The sequence below is a fragment of the Aquarana catesbeiana genome, linkage group LG05, assembly GCF_042186555.1.
Source record: "Aquarana catesbeiana isolate 2022-GZ linkage group LG05, ASM4218655v1, whole genome shotgun sequence".
NCBI classification, from domain to species: domain Eukaryota; kingdom Metazoa; phylum Chordata; class Amphibia; order Anura; family Ranidae; genus Aquarana; species Aquarana catesbeiana.
Window position 1 is genome coordinate 383,582,751 of NC_133328.1, and position 24,722 is coordinate 383,607,472.

At 43.2% G+C, this 24,722-nt stretch overlaps 1 protein-coding gene across 3 annotated transcripts in view; it reads right to left on the minus strand.

The window, feature by feature from the left end:
• SLC35B3 (solute carrier family 35 member B3) overlaps window positions 1–24,722 on the minus strand; it is a 95,986-nt gene that overhangs the window by 12,087 nt on the left and 59,177 nt on the right. For all 3 annotated transcript variants that reach the window (XM_073631030.1, XM_073631031.1, XM_073631032.1), the window contains exons 7-8: window positions 15,149–15,241; window positions 3,923–4,034 (exon numbers count right to left, since the gene is read on the minus strand). In XM_073631030.1, coding sequence (XP_073487131.1) covers window positions 3,923–4,034; window positions 15,149–15,241 — 205 coding nt within the window. The remainder of the gene's footprint in view (window positions 1–3,922; window positions 4,035–15,148; window positions 15,242–24,722) is intronic.

The window sequence follows — 24,722 nt, forward strand, 5'->3', positions numbered from 1 at the left end:
TTTTTTCTTTACTGCTGGAGACTCGGACTAGAGGAGGACCTGTCCGAGGTGACTCTTTACCCTATTGGAAGGGCCTGTGACCCCCATTAGGGAGATTTTCTCCTCACTTCCTGCCCCTGTGGTACCTGTACAAGGCACAGGGGGTGAGGTCATCAATGGGTACATTACATCTCTAATTGTGATAATTCTTAGAGTGTCACAATAAAGCTATGCAAATATATACCAGACTACAGTAGATAGAAAGTTTATCGGTACGGCCAATTATTACAGGATGATATCAGCATTTTCACAAAAATCAGTCGCAAACCAGACCGATATTACCGATATTGGTCTCCGAGGGCCGCGGCCATCTTTTTGGGGTCTAGAAGCCTGCAGAGTTCAGACCCAGTGTGCAGGGGCGCGTGGGACACTCACACAACGTCATTACGCCTCCGCGCACTGGGCCTATCGAGTTTGGAATACAGCACTTCACATGCAAAGAATGCTGGAACAGAAGAGAGCTCTGAGCATCTATTCAGGCGAACATGGAGGATATAGTTGTCCTACTGCTGATCAGTGGGACAATGTAGCCAATGTCATTGAGACCCTCCTCCCCATAGAGGAAGTGACACTAGAGGAGAGTCATTACGACTCATCTGTCATCCCATGTGTGAGTGCTGAAGATGCTTCTTCAAGAGAAAGAAGGACCCAACACATGTGGCATTAAAACATTAAGGCAGGTCATGAGGGACAGCCTCAAATGCTTTGAGAATCATGAAGAGAATAAAAATGTTGTGCTGGCATGTCTTTTGGATCCTTGATACAAGAATCATGCTTTCTCTTCTGATGATGTATTAGTCAAGGCAAAACAATGGCTGACAGAAGATCAACAAGAGCTGCTGGAGGTTCCTGCCGAAAGGTCAAGTGAAGAGCATGTTACTAATGTGGAAGAGCAGGATTGTGCAAAAACAAACGTCAAAAAAGACGAGCAGAAGAGAATCTTCATCGTGGTCGAATCGATTCCATGTTCAGCGTGTTATTGGGGCTTCATGTGCAAGATTCTTCTTATTGTGCATCAATAATCAGCCTGGATGATGAACTTCATCTCTATTTGAAGGAACCAGTAATTGACAGAAGAAGTGGTGATCCTCTTCAGTGGTGGAAAGAAAATGAGTCACCCTACAAAAGACTTGCCTCTCATGCTAGAAGATACCTCTCTGCTCCTCCTTCATCTGTACCAAGTGAGCATGTTTTCAGTGAAGTGTCAGCAATATATGAAAAGAACAGAACCCGTTTAACAGGTGAACATGCTGAAATATTATGCTTTCTACAATATAATATTGTTCTACTTAACTGGGAGTATTGAAGAAAGTGTAGTAGTGTCAGACTGTCAGTGCAGTGGGGCAGATTTACTAAAACTGGAGCACTCAGAATCTGGTGCAGCTGTGCATGGTAGACAATCACTCAGCTTCTAACTTCAGCTTGTTCCATTAAGTTTTGACTATAAAACATGGAAGCTGATTGGTTTCTGTGCAGAGCTGCAGCAGGTATTGTTTTTCAAGCACTTTATTTTTCCCAGTTGTTTACTTTTAGACCTCATCACACCATGATGTGCTGCAGACAGAGATGCCAGTTCTGAAAGCTGTGTGTGTTTTTCTCTTCCATCAGTTTTCATGCAGGTATGGTGGGAAGAAGGAGCTCTTAATGTTTTATTTTTATTAAACATTAACATGTTCAGTTTATACTTGATTTTTGAATAAAATTGATGTTATTTCTGAAAAATTTACAAAATATTGGCTATCGGCAGGAGAGGTATATCGTTTTGACAATGAAAAAATAATATTGGTCGATCCCTAAGAAAGTTACCATGAAAAGAAGTTAAAAATTAGCACCATTCACTCACTCCACTTCAGCCAGCCTATAAGCAGTTTTCAGTGGTATGTCAATGGAAATAGAACAAGCTGAGCTGCTAATGTAAGAAGTTTGGTTTTCACAGACAAGAGAGCTCATTAGTGCTTTGAACAGGGGAAGCTGCAGAGTGAGGCTTTCCTATTACTTTTTTGTGCAACATGTATTTGTATAACTATATAGATGGTGATGCTGTCAATTGCTTAGGCTGCATGGTCTTAATAAAAAACAAAAAAAAAAAAAAACACCTTAACCTCCCTGGCGGTTTTCCCGAGTGTGGCTCGGGGTTAAAATTCAGTACCATTAGCGGTAACCCCGAGCCACACTCGGGATCGCATTGCAGGATCCTGGGGCGGCGTTACTTACCTTGTCCCCGGGATCCTGCGATGTCCCCCGTAGTGTCCGAGGGCTCCGTCCTCCTCCGAAGCCTCTCCGTGCCAGGCTCCGTTCCCTGCGAGCGGCGCGACGCACGGGGGCGGAGCCTGGCGGCAAATTCAAAAAAATGTCAAAATCATAACACATACAGTACTGTAATCTTACAGATTACAGTACTGTATGAAATGATTTCACATCCCTTTTGTCCCCAGTGCTCTGGCCCATGCCCTGCATGCAGTTTTACATGATATACACTGTTCTTTCTGCCTGGAAACTGGAGATTGTCCATAGCAACCAAAAAGTGTCCCTTTACGTCAAAAGTGGCTTTAGACCAGCTAGAAAACAGCGATAGTAAATTAGAACACTTGCAGAATTGAGCGATAGTGAATTGTGGGGAAATTTATTTTATTACTATTTTTTAAAAATTTTTTTAATTATTTATTTTTATTTATTATATTATAATTTATGTTTTTGTGTTTCAAACTTTATCATACCCGGGATATCTACTAGACTCTGGTTTGGACAGATTTAAGTGTGTTATTGTTAAGATTTACAGACCTACAATATAAAACGCCAAATTTCCATGCAAAATAATTGTACCGCTTTCAGCACCTAAAATCCGAAATAATCATACCGCCAGGGAGGTTAAAGTGGCTAAGCCACTTGTATAAAAAGCTCCCATCCCCTTTGTATTAGAACAATAAGTTCCCCAGTGTCTGTAAATGTGTCTCTTCTCAAAGGAGAAGAGAGGAGAGACAGAGCAGAGGAGTCACATGATCGCAGGAAGACACTGTCTTATCAGTACAGATAAGTATATTTATGATATAACACAGAAACAAGGGAACTTATTGTTCTAATACAGAGGGGATGGGAGATTTTAATGTTAATTATGAGAGCAGCAGGAGCGGGGGGCACTGACACAAGCAGACAGTCAGAGAGGGGAGGGGGGGGGGCGAGGCTGGAGGAAAGCACACAGGAGACAGAGCAGAGCTGCGTCTGATGGAGGCATGTACGCTAATGGTGTCAGGGCTCAGCAGCCCTGATATATCGTGGTCAAAGTACAGGGGAAGGGCATAGCCAGGCAGGATCAGACAGGTATTACAGGTGATACAGCGGGCCAAATGACACAGCACAAGCGCTGTGCTGTATAACATGCTTTAAGGCAGGGATATGCAATTAGCTGTTGCAAAACTACAAGTCCCACAAGGCATAGCAAGACTCTGACAGCTACAAGCATGGAACCCAGAGGCAGAGGCATGATGGGACTTGTAGTTTTGCAACAGCTGAAGGTCCGCTAATTGCATATCCCTGCTTTAAGGGAACAGGATCTTTTTTTTTTTTTTGGGGGGTTAAAAAAAAAAGCTTTATTGCCTAGGAGGGGAGCTTTTGAGCATACAAAAAACAAACAAACATTCCAAAAGCACCTAAACGTGCATTAATGGCACATTCCCGTGTTAATGCATTGTAATGGCCAGAAATCTGGCCAATAGACTATTAATGCCAGACGCAGGAATGCGCATAAACGTGCATGCAAAAACTAATCTTTTTACCGCGTTTATGCTGCTACTAAACTCCTGCAGGAGAGAAAAGCATCAATAGAACACTGTGTGTATGAAGCCTTATGCTGTAAATATACTAACAGTTTCTAATAACTGGTTACCTGTCACAGCAGTCAGAGCTCCAAAGATCTTAATCAATGCAAGTACAAAAGATATTCCAAAATATCCCGTCAGCGAGAAAAGGAAGGCATAGCCATACGTCTGAAATGGATACTAAAAGAAAACAGGTTCAGCTTAGGAGATGCTGCTTTAGAGCACACGCACACACACACACACACACACACACACACACACACACACACACACACACACACACACACACACACACTACAAATTACATAAAACTACATTCTAGAAACCTAAGAGCGTACATATGTGGAATGCGTCTTTCACCAAACATTCACAATTGGTATGTCTACTTGGTGCATGTGTTTTAAAATGACAGTGATTGGTTCATCAGTCAGTTCCGGTTCACACTGCCATGACTTGTCATGCGACTTGAAAGTTCAAAGTCGCATCACAAGTAGCGCCCCATTAACTGCAAAGGAACCGCTCTAATCAGTGCAACACCTTTTGGTGCAACTTCAATATGACTTGGATTGACTTCTGGTAAAGAAGTGGAATGCAAGCCGTGATGAAGGTGCGCAGGGATGTCGGATTAAAAGTGTGAACCCAGGCTAACTTGATGAATCAATCACTCATTTAAAAAAAAAAAAACACCAAGAAGACATACTAGTTGTGAATGTTTGGTGAATGTCTAATTAACTGCTTTATAAATAAACAAACCGCTAAATATAGAGCATGGGTCTCCAAACTAACTTTCAAAACAAAGGAGCAGTTTATTGAGTAAACATCCCCACTGTTGGCGTCGGGTGGGAGAAACGGTGCCCCACTGTTGGCGTCGGGTGGGAGAAACGGTGCCCCACTGTTGGCGTCGGGTGGGAGAAACGGTGCCCCACTGTTGGCGTCGGGTGGGAGAAACGGTGCCCCACTGTTGGCGTCGGGTGGGAGAAACGGTGCCCCACTGTTGGCGTCGGGTGGGAGAATAGTGTCTCATATCAGTAGGAGGAATAGTGCCCCAATAGCCAATTAAAGGCAAGCAAAGGGCCACATTCGGCCCCAGGGCCGCAGTGTGGAGACCACTGATATAAAGTATTTTTAGAATATAGAGTATACACTTTATTAGATACAATTATGATACATTTGTATAAATAAGTAAATATCAAAATAAACTGTGTCCTGGAGAGACAGCTGAAGCATACGACCACCCAAAGTATAGAAAGACCATACCCGGGAATACGCTGTGCTTGTGTAAATTGGAGTATAAATCCCTAGCACAAAAACACCATTCTTGGATTTACTCCTTTGCATAAGTTTCTCAAGCACGCTGTATAACTCTGTACAGCTAGTGCACAGCCATTCATTAGTATGCTGCAGCTGTCAGAAATATGACCACAATTTACATTGAATGTCTGAAAGTGTCTGTAAAGCTTTTGAGTGCTTAACTCTGTACAACCGTTATGTATTTTTTTAAGGGCAAAATTATAATGAACAGCTATGTGCTTTACAAATGGGCTCTAAAATAACTGATGCTCCCTTAGCTTGATGAATAAAGAAAAAAAAAAAAAAAAGGTAGACGTTAAGCTCAGTCAGAAAAAAATTCATAATATTGTAATAATATTCCTCCAATCTTGTAGTGTGCAGCATTATGCAGAAAAAAAACTCTGTAGCACACCACAACCTGCATTGAAGGAATGAGTTGCAAAATGTAGGCATTGTGTGGAGTAAAAACAGTGGCATCCTAAGGAAAACGGTATCCACTCTGCACTGTAACCCCAAATCCAAAAAAGTTGGGATGTTGTAAACTAATATACATTAAAATAGGATACAATGATCTGCCAATCTCATAAACCCGTGTTTTATTCACAATAGTAAACAGAAAATATATGAAATGTTTAAACTGAAAAAAACTACCAAGAAAAAAAAAAAAGAAGAAGGAAGGTTGGCAAACTACATCTCCCCAAGTACAACTCCCAATTCCAAAAAATTTGGGACAGGACCGTGTTTGCCATGGTGTAATATCTCCTCTTCTTTTAACAACACTCAGTAAATGTCTGGGGACTGAGGAGACCAGTTGCTGGAGGTGTTTTGGAAGAGGAAGGTTGTCGATTCCTTTTCAGAGCATATGCTACTCTAAAACCTGGTTATATATCTTTCAGCATTGATGGTGCTTTTCCAGATGTGCAAGGTTCCTCTCCTCTTTAATCTGAAGTATGTAGTGCCCATGGTTGCCACATTTTGATTCATATGACCAAAGAACAGTTTTTCACTTTGTAATAGACCATTTTAAATAAGCTTTGGCCCAGAGAAGGTGGCAGCATGTTCAGATATGGCTTCTTCTTTGTACGATAGAGCTGTAACTTGTATTTCTGAATGGCATGGCGAACTAGGTTCATAGACCATGATTTTTGGAAGTATCCCTGAGGCCAAGCAGTGAGGTCAATCACAAAACCATGCCTGTTTTTAACGCAGTGTGGTCTGAGGGCCCAAAAATCACAGGCATCCAATATTGCGTCTTGGCCTTTTCCCTTGCGCACAGAGATTTCTCCAGATTCTCAGAATCAGGACCTCTACCCATCTTTACTTCTGAGACTTCTTTACTTCTCTGACTCTCCAAGATGCCCTTTTTATAACCAATCATGTTAGTGACGTGTTGCCAATTAACCCAGTTAGTTGCACAATGTTCTTCCAGCTCTTCCTGGTTAGTACCACTTACTTTGCCAGCTTTTTGTTGCCCTGCCCCAACTTTTTTGAGATGTGTTGCTGTCATTAATTTCAAAATGACCTTATTTGTTTTTCTATTGCCAATAAAATCTGGGTTTACAAGATTTGCAAAATCAATGTATTCTGTTTTTATGTAGATTTTACATAGTTCACAGTCCCAACTTTTTTTGGTAGTGGGGTTGCAAATGGATCCCTAAGGCCCCTTTCACACTGGGGCGGTTTGCAGGCGGTATTGCGCTAAAAATACCGCCTGCAAACCGCCCCTAAACAGCCTCCGCTGTTTGTTCAGTGTGAAAGCCCGAGGGCTTTCACACTGAAGTGGTGCGCAGGCAGGACGGTGAAAAAAGTCCTGCAAACCGCTTTTTTGGAGCGGTGAAGGAGCGGTGTATTCACCGCTCCTTCACGACTCCTGCCCATTGAAATCAATGGGACAGCGTGGCTATACCGCGGCAATACCGCGGCTATAGCCGCGCTGTACGAGGGATTTTAACCCTTTTTCGGCTGCCAGCGGGGGTTAAAAACCGCACCGCTAGCGGCCGAATACCGCTGCAAGAACGACGGTACAGCAGCGCTAAAAATAGCGCTGTTGTACCGCCGACGCCCCCACTGCCCCAGTGTGAAAAGGGCCTAAGTGTAAAAACAGCTGGCAAGAGTTAGTCACTGGTCCGCTAGACTCCAACTGTCCAGATAAAGGCACGATCAGAAGGTGCCATGTGTAATTTTAGATATATACTGTATGGCTGGCCATACATTATACAACTTTCTTATACAATTTTCCTTTAGTTTTACCAAAACCATATAATATGAGGTCAAACCTAAACACTTTCAACTTGTATGTAATCAGGCAGGCCCTTGCACTACATAGTTGAAGGTAAATCTAAAGGAAATTGAATAAGAAAATTGTATAATGTATGGCCAGGCTAATACAGGATTTTTAGTGTTAACATGGACCTCTGCTTTGCCTTGCAGGTTCAGGTAAAAGCTGGCCCCTGCAGCATCCAATACTTATCTTCCCTTTGTTTTCTTTCTGCATGGGCCAAGTCTTCACTATTGAATATCTTTAAAGCCCAAGTTCACTTAGGGGGAAAAAAAAAAAAAAAAGCACAAGGGATTTTACTTACCTTCAGTGAGATCTGTCCCTTGTTCTGCTGTGTCCTCCTGAAGTAAAAACGTTATCCTCCGATGACCCACCCCCACAATCTTCCGGTGCAGCAGGGGTCAATAGAAGTAAGGGAGCTGTCACAGGCACTCATCAAAACTGCCCAACTATTCTTGCCCTTTACACTCCCTTCCCCCATTTACACAAGCAAGTACCACAGCTTCTATTAATAAAACAGGATCTGTGAATGAACGATAGATGGATGATTGAAAGGTCCATCCTCTCCATTCATAGATCAAGTTTCATTCATAGAAGCTATAGTACCAGCTTCTATAAATGGAGTTGCTTGGCAGCAAGGGCAGGCAAAGTTGGGCACGCTTAAAAAATATAAATACAGCGCTGCACTAAAGAATGGAAGTGAACAGCAGCCAACACACCTATAGACCCAAGTGTTAGACAATATACAAAAAGTGTAGCGCTATAAACCCCAAAAAAGATTAAATGAGTAATATTTGAACACAGTGTGAAGTGTATAACAAACAGAAAAATATTAATATCAAGAGCTATGATGTACCCTATAGAGTACAATTACTGTGTACATATTGAAACAAAGTGATATGATGTAAACCAAATATAGTACACGGTGTACACATATGAGATAATAAATTGAAAAAGTATAAGAAAAAAAGTATAAATAAAGTCCAAAAAGTCCAAATGGAATTGACACCACTCAGAATTCTTATTGGTGGACTTTCTTTATATGAATTCTGAGTGGTGTCAAAGTTGGGCACGCTGGATTCGTGCCTGTGACAGCTCACAGCTCCCTCAGTTCTATTTACCCTGTCACAACAGAAAATTAAGACGGTAGGGGTTGGGGGGCATCAGAGGAGGAAGATTTCTGCTAAATGAGGACATAGCTACGTAGACAAGGCACATATCTCGCTAAAGATAAGTAAAGTCCCTTGGGAGATTATATATATATATATATATATATATATATATATATATATATATATATATATATATATATATTTAAATTTTTTTAATCTTAGGCTTTAACAAATACTGACTGGCAAGAAAAATATTTCCCCTCAAAATAGGAGGGCAAACGATGCATGCATATTATATGCCGACAATAGGATTTTTATAACAGCTTACCTGTAAAATCCTTTTTTTGGAGTACATCGTGGGACACAGAGCAGCATAGTAATTACTATGTGGGTTATAGGCCACCTTCAGGTGATGGACACTGGCACACCCAAGACAGGAAGTTCACTCCCTATATAACCCCTCCTATACTGGGAGTACCTCAGGTTTTGTAACAAAGCAATATACGAATACCCCAGAAAGAGGGGAGGGACCTCTGTGTCCCATGATGTACGCCAAGAAAAGGATTTTACAAGTAAGCTGTTATAAAAATCCTACTTTCTTTATCGTGCATAGTAATTACTATGTGGGACGTCCCAAAGCAATGCTATTTGAGGGGAGCGAGACACAACAAGCAGGGCGCCAACAGACTTGAAGACCTATACTGCTGCCTGCAGCACACTATGCCCAAAGGCACTATCCTCATGCCTTTTTTACATCCACCTGATAGAATCTAGTGAATGTATGGACTGAAGACCAAGTTGTGGCCTTGCAGATCTGAGCCATGGAGGCTTGGTGATGCACTGCCCAGGAAGCATTAACTGCTCTGGTAGAGTGCGCTTTGACTTGAAAAGGTGGAATCTTACCTTTTAAACCATAGGCCTGGATTATAACTTGCCGAATCCACTTAGAAATAGTAGATGTGGACGCTGCCTGTCCTTCCCTAGGACCTTCTGGCAGCACAAATAAGACATCAGTCTTCCGGATCTGAGCAGTTATCTTTAAAATAGACCTTGGCTGCTCTCACTACATCAAGGCAATGTAGTGACTCCTCTTCCCTAGAACAGGGTTCTGGGAAAAACAACGGTAGGACATCTTGGTTCAGATGAAAACCTGACACCACTTTAGGCAAAAAACTTGATTGAGGATGCGGACGCAACACCACCTTGTCCTTGTGAATGATTAAATATGGCTCTTTATAGGAAAGAGCAGCCAACTCTGGTACCCTTCTTGCAGGAGGATATAGCAACCAGAAAAACTAAATTTCCTTGTCAGAAGGACCAACGGAGTATGCTGTATCGGTTCAAAAGGCTGTTTTTGCAATACCGTCAAAACTACGTTCAAGTCCCAAGGGTTCAAAGGTGATCTAACTGGCGGATTAAGCCGCGTTACTCCCTGCATAAAACCCCAGACCAAGGAATGCGAAGTGGTCTTTGAAATAATAACAATAAAGCCGAGACTTGACCCTTGATAATACTCAAGGCAAGCCTCATCTCTACCCCCTATTGTAGAAAGACAAGAATTCTACCCATGCTATATTTCCAAGGGTGCCAACCCTTGGATTTACACCAGGAAACATAAGCCCTCCACATTATTTTTTTTTTTAAAAACAGTGTAAAAATAAAATAAAATAAATAAGGAAAAACATTTTTTTAAAGTGCCCCGTCCCGACGAGCTCGCGCGCAGAAGCAAACGCATACGTGAGTAGCGCCCGCATATGAAAACGGTGGTCAAACCACATGTGAGGTATCGCCACTATTGTTAGAGCGAGAGCAATAATTCTAGCCCTAGACCTCTTCTGTAACTTAAAACATGCAACCTGCAGAATTTTGTAAACGTCACCTATGGAGATTTTTAAGGGTAAAAGTTTGACGCCATTCCACGAGTGGGCACAATTTTGAAGCGTGACATGTTGGGTGTCAATTTACTCGGCGTGACATTATCTTTCACAATATAAAAAAAAAAAAAATTGGACTAACTTTTTTCCAAAAAACAAAAAAAAAAAATTTATTCCAAAAAAAGTGCGCTTGTAAGACCGTTGTGCAAATACTGTGTGAGAAAAAGTATTGCAATGACCGCCATTTTATTCTCCAGGGTGTTAGAGAAAAAAAAATGTATAATGTTTGGGGGTTCTAAGTAATTTTCTAGCAAAAAAAAGTTTTTAACTTGTAAACACCGAGTCTGAAAAAGAGGCCAGGTCTTAAAGTGGTTAAGGAAGACTTCTCTAGGCTGAGAATCCAACCTAGACATTCCAGGTATTTGACTGTGCTGACCATGCTTTGTTCCAAGCGGGCTACCGACCGGTCTACCAACAGGTCGTCCAGGTATGCCATGACTGTTTATACCCTGCGCCCTTAGTCTGGCCAAAGGTGAAGCCAGATCCTTCGTAAATATCCGGGGTGCAGTAGCTAGCCCGAAGGGCAAGGCTACAAACTGAAAAAGGTGCCGCTCTACTTCGAACCGCAGAAATTCCCTGGTGAGCGGGGAGAATAGGCACATGCAGGTATGCATCCTTGATGTCTATTGATTCCTGGAGTTCCCCTCCTTGTAGGTTGGAAACCACTGACCTGATCGACTCCATGCGAAAGGAACGGACATTCAGGAACTGATTCAGATCTTTAAGATCTAGAATGGGTCTGACATCTCCATTTGGTTTGGGCACTGTGAAGAGGTTTGAATAAAACCCCAACCCTTGCTCTTCTGTGGGGATTTCTATGATCACCCCTTGAGACATCAACTGGTCTAATATAGAAGCAGAGACCTCCTTTTCCCTGGATCTTCGGGAACATTTGGTCTCAGAAAAAGAGGCGATGGGAACTCTCAGAATTCTAGTTTGTAACCTAGAGCTACTGTGGAGATGACCCATCTATCCGAAATCTCTTCCTGCCAAATTTCTGAGAACTGCAGAAGCCTCCCGCCCACCCGACCGAGCAGGGGCGCCCCTTCATAAGGAGTCCTTGGAATTCTGCTTTGTAGGCTTGCGCTCCAGGACATCTTTTGTCCCTGGGCTTGATCTTGAGGTTTACCTCTAGACCCTGTCAACGGAAGCCGTCGCGACTGCCTAGGGGTTGATGCCCCTGGCCCTGGAGAAGAGGCCCGTTTAAATGGAGGGCGTTTACTCCTCCTTTTTACTGGCCAAAAGGTACTTTTCCCACTTGAAATTTTTTGGATGTACTTGTCCAAATCATCCCCAAATAGCCGCTCACCATGAAAAGGGAACCCAGCCAGGAGCTTTTTGCATGGTAACTCAGATGACCAATTTTTCAATCATAGGATTCTACGCATATGCATTAGCACAAGTGTAAGGCGTGAGGCCTGGTGAATAGAATCTTTAATGGCGTCAATTGCAAAACATAATGCCCTTGGAAGTTTGGCTAAGTCTCGGGCCTGCTGAACAGGGACCACCTTGAGGGCCTATTTAAACTGGTCCTTTAGTGATTGACAAATGCCTATTGCAGCCACTGCAGGCTGAGTTACTGCACCTGCCAAAGAAAAGGATGTTTTCAACAGGAATTCCAATCTTTATCTGTTGGATCCCTAAGCATTTGAGCATTGTCTACTGGACAAGTTAAACTTTTATTCACACAGGATATAGCAGCATCAACTGCTGGTTTATTCCATCTTTTGGTGAATTTTTCCTCCATGGTATAAAGTGCTGAAAACCTTTTAGGAGGCAGATAATGCTTATCTGGGTGATCCCACTCAGCATATACAAGTTGCTCCAGTAATGCATGGACAGGAAAGGCATGGACAGGAAAGGCATGCAAAGCCTGAGGAGCCTGAGAAGAAACTGAACTTTTGGCTGACTCAGTTAAGGGCAGCTTGAAAGCAGAATGGACCATGTAAGGGACTGCACCAGCAACTTTTCAGATTGCGAGGCTGAAAAGGGTTCTTCCACAGTTAATTCCTCAGAAGAGAAATCATTAGTCTGTCCCTTTTCTCGATCCCGAGGGCAACTCATCTTCCTTCGCCCACTGCTCCCCTGTTAGAGTGCTTGGGGCGGGGGAGGGGGATCTATCGTGTTTTCTCCCACTTTGGGTAAAAGATGCGATTAAACCAGCTATCCTTTCTTCTAATCACATTGGGGTGAGGAAAAAATGTCCTCAGTTACGTAGACAGGGGCTGAAATGTTGGAAGCAGCTGCAACACCTACCGGTCCCACTGGCTCACTCTGGCCAGCCACATCTGGTCCTTCAGGGGAAGATGGCATTGTGTAGGCACGATTAGAATCCTCAATGCCCGAAGGTGATGCCCTAGGTCCCTTCTTTGAGGTGTTTGTACCCCCTTCCTGGAAGGCATAGTCCTAAGCACAAAAGCAGAGGTACTAAAAGAAACAAAAAAACGCACCACTTGCTGAGCTATAGTCCAGTAAATGAAGTGCTGCTATTAATGCTCAGCCTGATGCTGAGTAAATGTGTCCTGGGAATGCCCGCATGCACCAGCTTACATGTCCCCACTGCTGCTGTGTCCATTCGGTTTGACCAGCTGCACTTTAAAGAGGCTGTCTTATGGGCTTGGAAGCACTGCCCCGCGTGATGCACGTGGACGCTAAGTCACGCATCTAGCGCTGCACTAAGCCACGCCCCTTTCCCTCCCCCAACACGGCCCTCTTTATTTAAAATTTCTAATTCCAGCCCTCGCGTTCAGATCTGCCGTTCGGCCGGTCCAGCATGGGGGGGGGGGTAAGAGGAAGAATTGAAGGGGAGCCGCCGCGACCCCGAGGGGGGGGGGGGGCACAGGCTATCCACTGTAGCCTCCAACACCCTTACTCCCGTGGGGGAGGGGGAGAAAAGCTGCATGTGAAAATATGCTTTAATCATGGAACATCCAAGAATCCCCCCCTGCAATATCCTCCAGGTGGCTGAGACTAAGCTGTGCTGACACAGAGCGAGATACTAAGGAGCATGTAAAAGGTATGTGTTTCATACACCCTCTAGTTGGGAAAATTAGGCCTGACAACATTTACTTAAAGAAGTAATCCATAGGTGAACTTAAAAGTTCCTAGGATTCTTCACTTACCTTATCCCCGCCGCAGGATTCTGCTGGTATCAGACAGACCAAACCTTCACCCATCACAGCGGGCCGCATTTAAGGACTGGGTCCCTTTTTAATCGGGGGTCCACTCCCTTGGACCTGTATAGCACCCTGCCAGAAAACTTTATGGTAATGGATGCATGACCAGGAGAGGCGTTACAGGCAAAACCTTGTTTTTCCTACACGAGGCCGGGGTACCATCCACTTTGGGCTCAGAGGCACTTTGGATGGATCCTGTCTGTAAAAGCTGTTTAATCCAGTAAGGATCCTTCCAACAGAGCTCTTCAGAGCACATCTTTAACCGTGACCAACACCTTAGACACTAGCGAAAAAAACTGAGGTACTCCTGGTATGGGAGGGGTTATATAGGGAGTGAACTTCCTGTCTTAGGTGTGCCAGTGTCCATCACCTGAAGGTGGCCTATAACCCACATAGTATTTACTATGCTGCTCTGTGTCCCGTGATGTATGGTAAAGAAATTTGTTTTTACCAACAGGAGGGTGGGGATCGGGCGGTCCGCCCCAGGTGCCCCACATTGGGGGATGTCAGGCCGGCCGCCCCGCCTCTCCTGATCCTGGGACAGTACGGCCAGCATATTCTAACGTTAAGAAAAAAAAATGACTGCCAGTCCCTTCTCATACACTGCTCCTCCTGTGTCACGAACATTGTAAAACAGAGCCTCTAAAAATCCTCATTAGCTCCGTTTTTCCTCCTCCTCATGTAGCTTTAGATTGGAGGAGAGCAGTCACGTGACCGGGTGCATGAAAGAACGGAGCTAATGAGGCATTTAGAGGCTTTGTTGAGAAGGGACTGGCAGTGATTCTTTTCTTAATTTTTAGAGTATGCTAGCAGTGCTGTCCCAGGAGACTGGGGGTCTCCTAGGAGTGCAGGGGGGCTGTGTACAGTGCATGGGGAGGGGGCTGTGTAATGTAAATGGGGCTGCATATTCTGCAGGGGGTCTTTGCAATGTGCAAGGGGCTGTTGAAATTTTTTTTCCTGAAACTTCCCTCTTAAAATTAGGGTGCGTGTTATATGCCGATAAATAAGGTAATTCTGACAACTAGAAAGACAATACTTATACCTAATCCAAATGTTACATGCTATTTACAATACTACCGATGCCTACAAAGTATAACTGAATTTTCACTTTGCTCATAACCTATGTTGTTTGTACACAGTAGACGGTTTTATAATATAGCTGAAAGTAAGACACACCTTATAAAATGTACATTGTAGCATAGTAAAGAATAAAAGATGACCTTAAATAAAGACATACATTAGGTAAATATATAAAGCCTGTGATGAATTAATTTTGAATATATAAAACATGCCATTACAATGTTTTTCATAGGAGAAGGAAAAATTATTTTTGAAGTGTGTGCATGACTTGTGGCTGGAAGGCAGTGCCTATTCAGCAGCCACTCCATAACACGACATGTATATTTTATGCTTTCATGCACTACTGCCTTGTATTAATACAGTTCTCAGCTGTGTACTAGTCATTTCATATTTTTTAATCAAGCTGCTCTGTTTCAGCACTCACCTTGGAACAGAAGGCTATGGCAGGAGTTAATCCACTTGTAATGGCCAAACCCAATAAAATGTAAACAAATCCTATGGAATATGAATACAGAACCTGAAAAATTAAACACTCATTTGAAAAAGGTAATAGAGACTTGCAAGTGCTGTTCACAGAGGCCTGAAATCTAACACAACCATTTTTACATAATGCGCTCCAGAATACTAGAGTATATTTGCATATAAGGGTTACTTTGATTATGCAGTAGAAAAAAAAGAAAGGTTGTTACAAGAAAATATACAAGTACAGGGCCTCAGAGGAAATGTATACTCCACAGACCCCTTTCCCATTTACAAAGACCTTAAAAGAGCAATACATGTTTGACATTTGGTATAAAAGGGAGTAAAAAAAATTAGGTTTTGTATATTTAGATACATAGTTATTTTTATTTAAATAGCAATCCAGTCATCCGCAGTGCTTTACATTACAGCACATCACCGTGTTTGTCCTTACTAGCAGTACAAATTCCTATGCCGCAGTTCATTCACTGCTTTTTAAGTGAATTTGGGTAATCTCTCTACATATAAAATCCTCTTCATACCTTCATGAAATATTACTCCCCACAGGTATTAATGAGCAAACCAGGCAAACTTCAGTTTGAACTTTCCCGCGGGAAGTTTGCAAGCCCTGAACATAGCAGAATTGTTTTTTTTTTTTTCAAACAAAGGCATGGGGATAGCTAGGCACGGTGTGGTGCCACTGCAAAAAAAAAAAAAAAAGTTTTAATACAATACACTTCAGCGTGAAGAGTGTCTTTTAACGCGCATTAAAAGGGCAATAAAAATACACAAATCCTTTACATAACATGCTTAGGGGATGCTTTGGAGCAATTTTTCTCAAGTACCCCCAACAGGTCATGTTTTCACGATTTCCCTCAGATGAAATGGCTGTGATAAGTATAACTGATCAAATCACCTGTGCAAAATAATGGAAAGCTTGAAAACATGACCTGTTGGGGGGCACGTGAGGACTGAAGTTGAGAAACATTGCTTTAGAGGACCTGCACGTGCAGTTAGGGAGCAGTATGATGTAGTCCTTTATGGCCTCTTGCACGCTGCAGCTTGAAAAAGCTCAGTACAGTTTTTTTTTTTTTTACTGAGCTAAAATAAGGCCCATTAATTGTAATGTGCCTATACACACACAGGCACGTAAAACAAGCGCTGTGCATTGTTCAGTATAAAAATAATTGTGAAAAATCTGCATTTTTGGTCAGTAATTTACGCCTCATGCATGCAAGTGTGCACAAATGTCCATTTGCATATTGTGCAGACCAAGAATGCGAGAATAAATTTGCGCAAAAACGTAGAACAAAAAAATGGCCTGAATTGACGTCTGAAAAAGTAGATGCTCAAACAGGAGTATCATGTGCAAGAGGCCTATAAGTGACTTTTTGTTTACAAACAGAGGCAGGGGATCTATCATTTTGCGGCGAGGTAGCACTACCACTGCTAAACTGCAAATCCCCTTCTGGCTATTGTTTATAAGGCTCCGTTCACACCTGAGCATATTGTTTTCAGGCAGAAAGTTGTGCGATTTTTGCCACAATTTTGTACAGGTCAAAAAGTCAACAATGTAAAAGAATGAAAACGCCTGTAATCTGCCAAAAAAGAAGTTCCTGTACTTTGAGCGACGGGCGTTATGCTTTAGGTGACAGAACGCTCAGATGCCAACAGGAGCCTTTGAACTGAATGGGATTTGTCTTATTGGGTGTTTAGAGCTGAGGCTTACAGCAGAAAAACTCCCCAAAACGCCTAGGTGTGAACAGAGCCTTAAGGAACCATGGGATCTGGGCAATGTGTTTGACCAAATATAATGACCACATTTGGTCAATGAGCTCACTCAGGATCCCTAGCCAGTTTGCTTAGGAACAGAAGCCAGCTGGGAATTTGTCAGTTGCAACATAAATAGTGTAAGAGCAGTACGCCGAGTTATTTTATTAATTTTTAGGGTGTTTTGTGTAAAATTGTACACGGTCTCTTTGGGGGGGGGGGGGGGGGGGGGAGTTGTGGGGTCCCCCTAAAGATTCACAGGAGACTCGTATCCAGGCACACAGGCTGGATGATCAAGAAAGTGAGTGTGCATCCGCCCTCCTCCAGAACCACATGCCTTTAACAAATTAAAAAAAAATTCCCTGATGTAAATACAATATCAATAACTGTCCAGCGATGTAGATCCTTGTCAATCATGAAGACATGGTTTTTCCATTGCACTACTGCCACAAAATGACAGATCCCTGGTCAGCTGCTCTATGTAAACAAAATGTAAAAGAATTCTGCGCTTGAGTTCTAGGTGAAGAAATAAAAAAAGAGAACTCTATTTAACCAGCTGCCACCACCATGCCCTGATACAAGGTATTAAACAAATGAAATACATGTGTGGTGTTAATAATAACAAAAAATAAATATTATAAATATTGCAAATTGATAACGGAACTAAAGTATAAGTTGCATAAGATGCTATTGTGCAAAAATATGAACAATCTCCCCGTAATTGGGCAAATGTGCAAAAGTGAACCTGAAAGTGCTGAAGTGCCAAAAACAATCCTGAAATAACTTAATTTGGTTGATAAATCATGAATAAAGCACTCCAAGAGAATGTGAATCTCCTGTAAAACTCATGTGTGGAAATCTTCACACCACATCGGTGTGAACAAGAAGTCTCTTACCAGAAAACAATGACCCCCTTTGTACAAAAAGTGGCAACCACCCCAACCTAACTTAACTTGAATTGCTAGACAGGGCCAATCTGGTTTGTTTATAATAACCCCCTTTTCCAGAGTGGTCATTGTAAGTGTACTATGCAGTACTCCTTCCAGATAATATAAACCACCACCAGAGGGCAACCAAATGGTGCTCAACAACCGGCCAGGGATGCTGGGTGACTTCATTAACCAACTATGGTCATGACGTCACTCAAGATACCCAGCTTGTCTATTTACAAAAAACAGATGGCCAGGGATCTGTCATTTTGCAGGAGTAATGTTACTGCTGTAAAAGGACAGGTTTACAGCTGCTGTATTCTTACAAACAATTGCCTTGAAGTCAGGTGGGCAAAACTAGCCAAAAATGGCATCCCAACCGACATATTGCTCAAAGATTATTTGGCATTATAATAATTAGGAATTATATATGGGAAAAAAAGTGTGCCGAGATGAAAATGCCCTGTTGATCTAGGCAAACAAGCAGCCTCAAATTGTAATTTCTAACATTTCTGTCATTTGAAAATTCAAAATAATTGGTCTGTTTAATGCAGTGTGCATTCACTGCAGCATGCTGGTATTAAATAGAATGTTAGTTTTCGAATAGACCCCTGAAAAACCCTTGGATCCTAGGCCAAGATTGTACATGGGGTTCTGACTAATGTTAATACTAAGCCCCATCTATCCTGATGACAGGTATTAACACCTCTCCTTAAACTGACAAATGCTAAGATTTCAGTGGGCAGTAAAGGCTCTGGCATTTGACTAGTAAATGGCAGATGGCAGGGCTTAATTTTGATTTTTGCACAAGCTGAAATCCCAAGTTTAGCCTGGAATTGTGATCAAAAGGCAAACAGGACATATTAAATATAATAAGAATTTTGCAGGCACCTCAAAAGTAGCAGCACTTCAAAACGGTTGTTATCCTAGAAACACAGAAAGAAGAAATCAGGTTCATGCTAAAGCCTTTTTTACACTCTGTATCTCCATTGATACTTTTCAGCGTAGTGTGATTAACCACTTGCTACCCAGGCCAATTCTGACACTTCTCCCAAACATGTAAAAATCGTAATTTTTTTTGCTAGAAAATTACATAGAACCCCCAAACATTATATATTTTTGTTAGCAAAGACCCTAGAGAATACAATGTCAGTCGTTGCAACTTTTTCATCTCGCATATTATTTGCGCAGCAATTTTTCGAACACGTTTTAATTAAAAGTTAGCCCAATTTTTTTGCATAATGTGAAAGATGAAGTTACGCTGAGTAAATAGATACCCAACATGTCACGCTTCAAAACTGCACACACTTGTGGAAACTTCAGTACTTAAAAATTCCCCATAGGCGACGCTTTACCTCACGTGTGGTTTGAACACCGTTTTCATATGTGGGCAGGACTTAAGTATGCGTTCGCTTCTGTGTGCGAGCACACAGGGACAGGGGCACTTAAATTTTTTTTTTTTTTTTTAATTAATTTTACTTTTATTTATTTTTTTTTGAGTTGACACTTTTTAAGAAAAAAAAGAAAAATTTTTGATCACTTTTATTCCTATTACAAGGAATGTAAAAATCCCTTGTAATAGGAATATGGCATGATCGGTCCTCTTTACAGTGAGATATGGGGTCAATAAGATCCCACATCTCACCTCTAGGCTTGGAAGCCTGAAATCAAAAATAAATAATAAAAAAAAAAAAAAAAAAAAAAAAAACACAGAGTTAGGTACCTGGTAACTCTTTTTCTAAGAAGTCTTCCAGGGCAGCATCCGAGAGAGGCTCCTCCTCCCTAAAACAGGAAACACATTAGTCCACCATTATAAATTTCACAGTCTTACCTGTGTGCCTCAGTTATGTTAAAGCACCGAAGGAATTCCCCGTAAGCTGAAAGCTCCCCCGCTGTACCTGGTATTTGTCATTTCAAGGGTGGGAACTAGTGCTGCCCTGGAAGACTTCTTAGAAAAAGAGTTACCAGGTACCTAACTCTGTTTTCTCGAATCATCTTCCAGGGCAGCATCCGAGAGGATGTATCAAGCAATACTTACTAGGGTGGGGTTAGAGACTGGAGCACTTTGCGACCAAATGCTTGGTCTTGGTCAGACAGCTGGTCTATCCGGTAGTGCTTTGCGAAAGTACTGAAGCTCGACCATGTCGCTGCCCTGCAGATCTGCTCCGGAGTTGCCCCTGCTTTCTCTGCGGCCGAGGTTGCCCAGGCTCTAGTTGTGTGCGCTCCGATTTCACTAGGTGGAGTGAGATTCTGTGCCTTATAGGTAATCTGTATGGCCATCCTTATCCATCTGCTGATGGTACTTTTTGAAGCTTGTTTCCCTCTGTTGATTCCTGCATAGAGGACGAAGAGGGAGGTCGTTCTATGCCATTCCTTTGTTCTTTCGAGATACGTTATGAGCGTGTTCCTTACATCTAGTTTACTGTAGATGTCCCTTTTCCTACTATCCATGGTTGTTGGAAGTGAGGGTATGACGATGTTTTGGGTTCTGTGGAATGTAGAAGAGACCTTGGGTAGAAAGGCCGGATCTGGAGAGAGAATTATCTTGTCCAGATGTATTAGACAGTATGGTTCTATTGTTGACAGAGCTTGGATTTCACTCACTCTTCTGGCGGATACTAGGGCCAGAAGGAGCGCAGTTTTTAGCGTGAGGTTTTTGTCTGAGCTATCCTCGATAGGTTCAAACGGAGGGGAAAGAAAGCCCTTAAGTACTGTGCCCATGTCCCAGGTGGGAGTTCTGTACATTTTGGCTGGTTTAGATCAAGTGCTATAAGGAATCGTCTTATCAGCGGGTCCTCCGCTAGTCTAGTATCCATGACCGAGGAAAGTGCTGCAACTTGTACCTTCAGGGTACTAGGTGATATGTTTTTGTCTGCACCATCTTGTAGGAAGTCCAATGGAATTATCCCACCGTTGGAGGTTGGTCTGTCTTTGTACCAAGAAATACATTTTTTCCTTATTTTCTCATAGATTGCTCTTGTTACTGGCTTTCTGCTGTTTAAGATGGTGTTGATTACTCTGTCTGACAAGCCTTTGTTCTAGAGTTTTACCCTCTCAGTAACCAAGCCGAGAGCTTCAAGATTTTGTGGTTCGGGTGGTTGACTGGGCCTTGTGACAGTAGATCCGGGCGGTCCGTCAGTGTCAGCTGAGGTTGTATGCTGAGGTTTTTCAAGTGACTGAACCATGCTCTCTGGGGCCAGTGTGGTGCTATTAGTATCACCGTTGTTTTCTCTGCCTTGATTTTTTGAATTACCTTTGGGATTATGGCAGTTGGAGGGAATGCATAGCACAGATGCCATTTCTAGTTTTGGTTGAAAGCATCCACCCCGCTGTTGCCATCTGTAGGGTCCAGGGAGAAAAATATCGGAGATTTTGCATTTGCCCTGGAAGCGAATAGGTCTACTTCGGGTATTCCCCACTTTTGAGTGATTTGAGTGAAGGTTGTTTGGTTTAGTGACCATTCCGTTTGTTTTATCGTTTTCCGGCTCAGGAAATCTGCCAATGTATTGTCTGTTCCTTTCAGATGAATACCGGATATCGATCTTGTGTTCGATTCTGCCCATAGTAGGATTGATTGTGTCAGCCTCATCAATTTTTGGGATTTTGTACCACCTTGTCTGTTTAGGTATGCGACGGTCGTGGCGTTGTCCGATTGTACTTTTACATCTCTCCCCTGTAATGCTGGCTTGAAAGCTTTTAGCGCTTCCCCCACAGCTTTCTGCTCTCTCAAGTTTGAGGAGGCTTGTGACCATTTGGATGTCCATTTCCCTTGTGAGTACAGCCCTTCCATGTGGACTCCCCATCCCAGGGCACTTGCATCGGTGGTGATCCTGACTGGATTGACTTGAGCCCATCTGCGTCCCTCGATGACCCGAAGAGGGTTGAGTCACCAGTGGAGTGTTTGTTTGACTGTGGCTGGGACGGGAATGGACTTGTTTAGGTATGCTTGCCTGCCATCCTACTGGGACAGAATGTAGTTCTGTAAGGGTCGCATGTGAATTTGTGCCCAGGTAATGGCTGGAATGGAAGACGTCATCAGTCCTAGTATGGACATTCCGTGCCTGATTGTTGTGGAATGATTCCTTAACAGGGAGGTGTAATTTTTTTGTCCTTTTCCTTTGTTAGGAAAATTTTTGATAGTCTGGAGTCCAGCACATATCCCAAGTATACCACTCTCTGGTTTGGGGTCATTTGAGATTTTTCTGCGTTTACAATCCATCCCAGGTTTTGCAGATAGGTCATACTTGTGCGCAGGTTGTTTTCTAAGATTACTGCCGAGTCCGCAAAGAATAGTAGGTCGTCTAAGTATGGTATTATTCCAATACCCTGCTGTCTCAGACCTTTTAGTGCTTCCGCCATTATTTTTGAGAATATTCTTGGTGCCGAAGAGATTCCGAAGGGGAGAGCTGTGTACTGTAGGTGCAGAGTAGCTGCTGGCCCCTGAATTGCAAACCTCAGGAACTTTTGGTGATCCTCCCTTATGGGGACATGTAGGTAGGCATCCTGTAAGTCTAGTGTTGCCATGAATGTCTCCCGCGGTAGGATGTTCCTGATCGAATAGATTCCATTCTGAATCTCTTGTATTTTATCCCTCAGTTTAGTGGTTTGAGGTTTAGCATCAGCCTTAGTTTGCCTGATGGTTTTCTTTTTGCGAAGATGTGTGAGTAGAAACCCTTTTGTTCCTCCTCTTGAGGAACGTGACGAATCACCTTCTGATCCAGCAGGTTCTGCAGGGATTCTAAAAAAACTTTTGCTTGATCGCTGTCTTTTGGTAGCATGGTTGCTAGGTATTTGGTTGGGGGGCGGGTGGAGAATTCTATTGCGTAGCCGTCCGTTATGGTCCGCAATATGAATTTGTTTTCAGTTATCTCCTTCCATTGGTGGGAAAAAGCCGCCAGTCTGCCCCACACCTGAAGGCAGTCATTGTTTTTTGTTCTTTTGGTTAGTAGGCTTGAGGATGAATTCACCTTTGCCTTTCTTGTTTTGTTGACCCCAGCGCTTTTTTGCCCCTGGCTTGTTAAATTTCTTGAAATGCCGAAAGGGCGCCTTCCCTTGTTTCTTCTTGGTTTGAGGGAACCCCTTATTTTTTGCTGCAGTCCTATCCAGGACTGTTTCTAGTTCAGGTCCAAACAGTAGGTCTCTAGTGAATGGGATCCCACATAATCGGTTCTTGGAAGGGGCACCCCCCCCCCCCCCACGATTTCAACCACAGGGCTCTACGGGCTGAGTTCAGTAGTGCTGTGGTCCTAAAGGATATTCTGACAGTTTCTGCTGAAGCACCTGCTAAGAAGGCTGCCGGCTCTAGTTAGTGTGGGGATGGTTTTTATTAGTTCTTTCCTGGGCGTGTCATTTTTCAGTAGTTCTTGCAGCTGGGTTAACCAGATTAGCAAGGTTCGGGCTGTGCAGGTGGAAGCAATAGCCAGATTTAGGTTTGCTGCCCCTGCTTCCCATGCCCTTTTCAGGAGGGCTTCTATTTTCTTGTCCATGGGGTCGTTTAGGGTACCTGCGTCGTCAAATGCCAAGTCAGATTTGTTCGTAATTTTTGCCAGAGAGGCATCCACCTTGGGGCATTTAGCCCAGGTTTTGATGTCTGCTTCCGCAAACGGGTATCTGCGTTTGATTGTGGCGGGTATAAAAAGTTTTTTCTCTGGGTCTTCCCATTCTTTTTTGACTATGTCTTTAAGAGTTTGGTGTACAGGGAACATTCTTGGCTTCTTGGGCTGTAACCCCTTGTACATCCTGTCATGTATAGTGAGTTCTGCGGTTTTCTGTTCTTTAATGCCTAGAGTGTCAGTGATGGCTTTAAGAAGACTGTCTGTATCCTCTGAGGGAAACAGGTTGCAGTCTGTAGTGTCATCTTCCTCCTCTGAGTCTGAACAGATACCGTCTTCCGATTCAGATTGCTCGGATTCATCTGAATCCACCTCTTGTTCTGCCTGTACCTTGTTGTCCCTCGGAATGTATGTTCCGCTGGTAGATGGGATACTGGCCTGAGCGACACTTGATGGTGTTTCTAATTTTTCAATAGCTGAGCGTAGTGGCGCCATGGTGCTCTGAATTTCTTTCTTAAAAGAATTGAGCAGGTCTTTCAAAAATCCCTGTGATTCTTTGGCCACCATTTTGTCTATGCATTTCTGACATAGGGGCTTTTTCCAATCTGGGGAAAGCCTGTGGCTGCATGAGGCACATGTTTTGCCTTTCACCTTCTTTTCCTCAGGGGTCTTTGCCTAGAAGCAAGCATAGTGAACAAAAATCCCCGTGAGACAGGTGGTCAAAGACTGCCTGTAGGTAGGCAGTCTTGTAGAGAGGTTAAGACAGAGGTAATTCAAGAGTATTCTGGCTTACCTTGGAGCTGTCCTGACTTGCAGGATCTGCAGGGCAGGGTGGGAAAGCGTCCGACATGATCAGCCACCAGGATTCTCTGCTTAGAGGGCCTTTTTAACTGCTTCCTGCATAAGCTCCGGCCCCGCCCCCGGCTGACCCCGTGCAGGTTGGTGGACACACCTGCACATGCCTCTGCATTGTGGTATACTCCTCCATAATACTGGTAGGAAGGGCAGCATCAAAAATTGATTTGTATTCTAATTGTTATTATTTTTCTTCTTTTTTTTTTTTTTTTTAAATTCCCGCTCCTGGGTGTCCTGCTCTATCGCCGCCTGGAGATAGACTACGGGAAAATGGCCGCCACCCGGAAACGGAACCTCCTCCCGGCGCCATCTTGGTACACCCCCAGGCTCCATGTAGCGGCCTGTACGGCGGCGAGGACGCCACTGCGCCGCACGGAGCGCGGGTGCCGGCCCGGATCAGTTGCCTGGCTTGGGGTATCGGCCGCGGCCACCA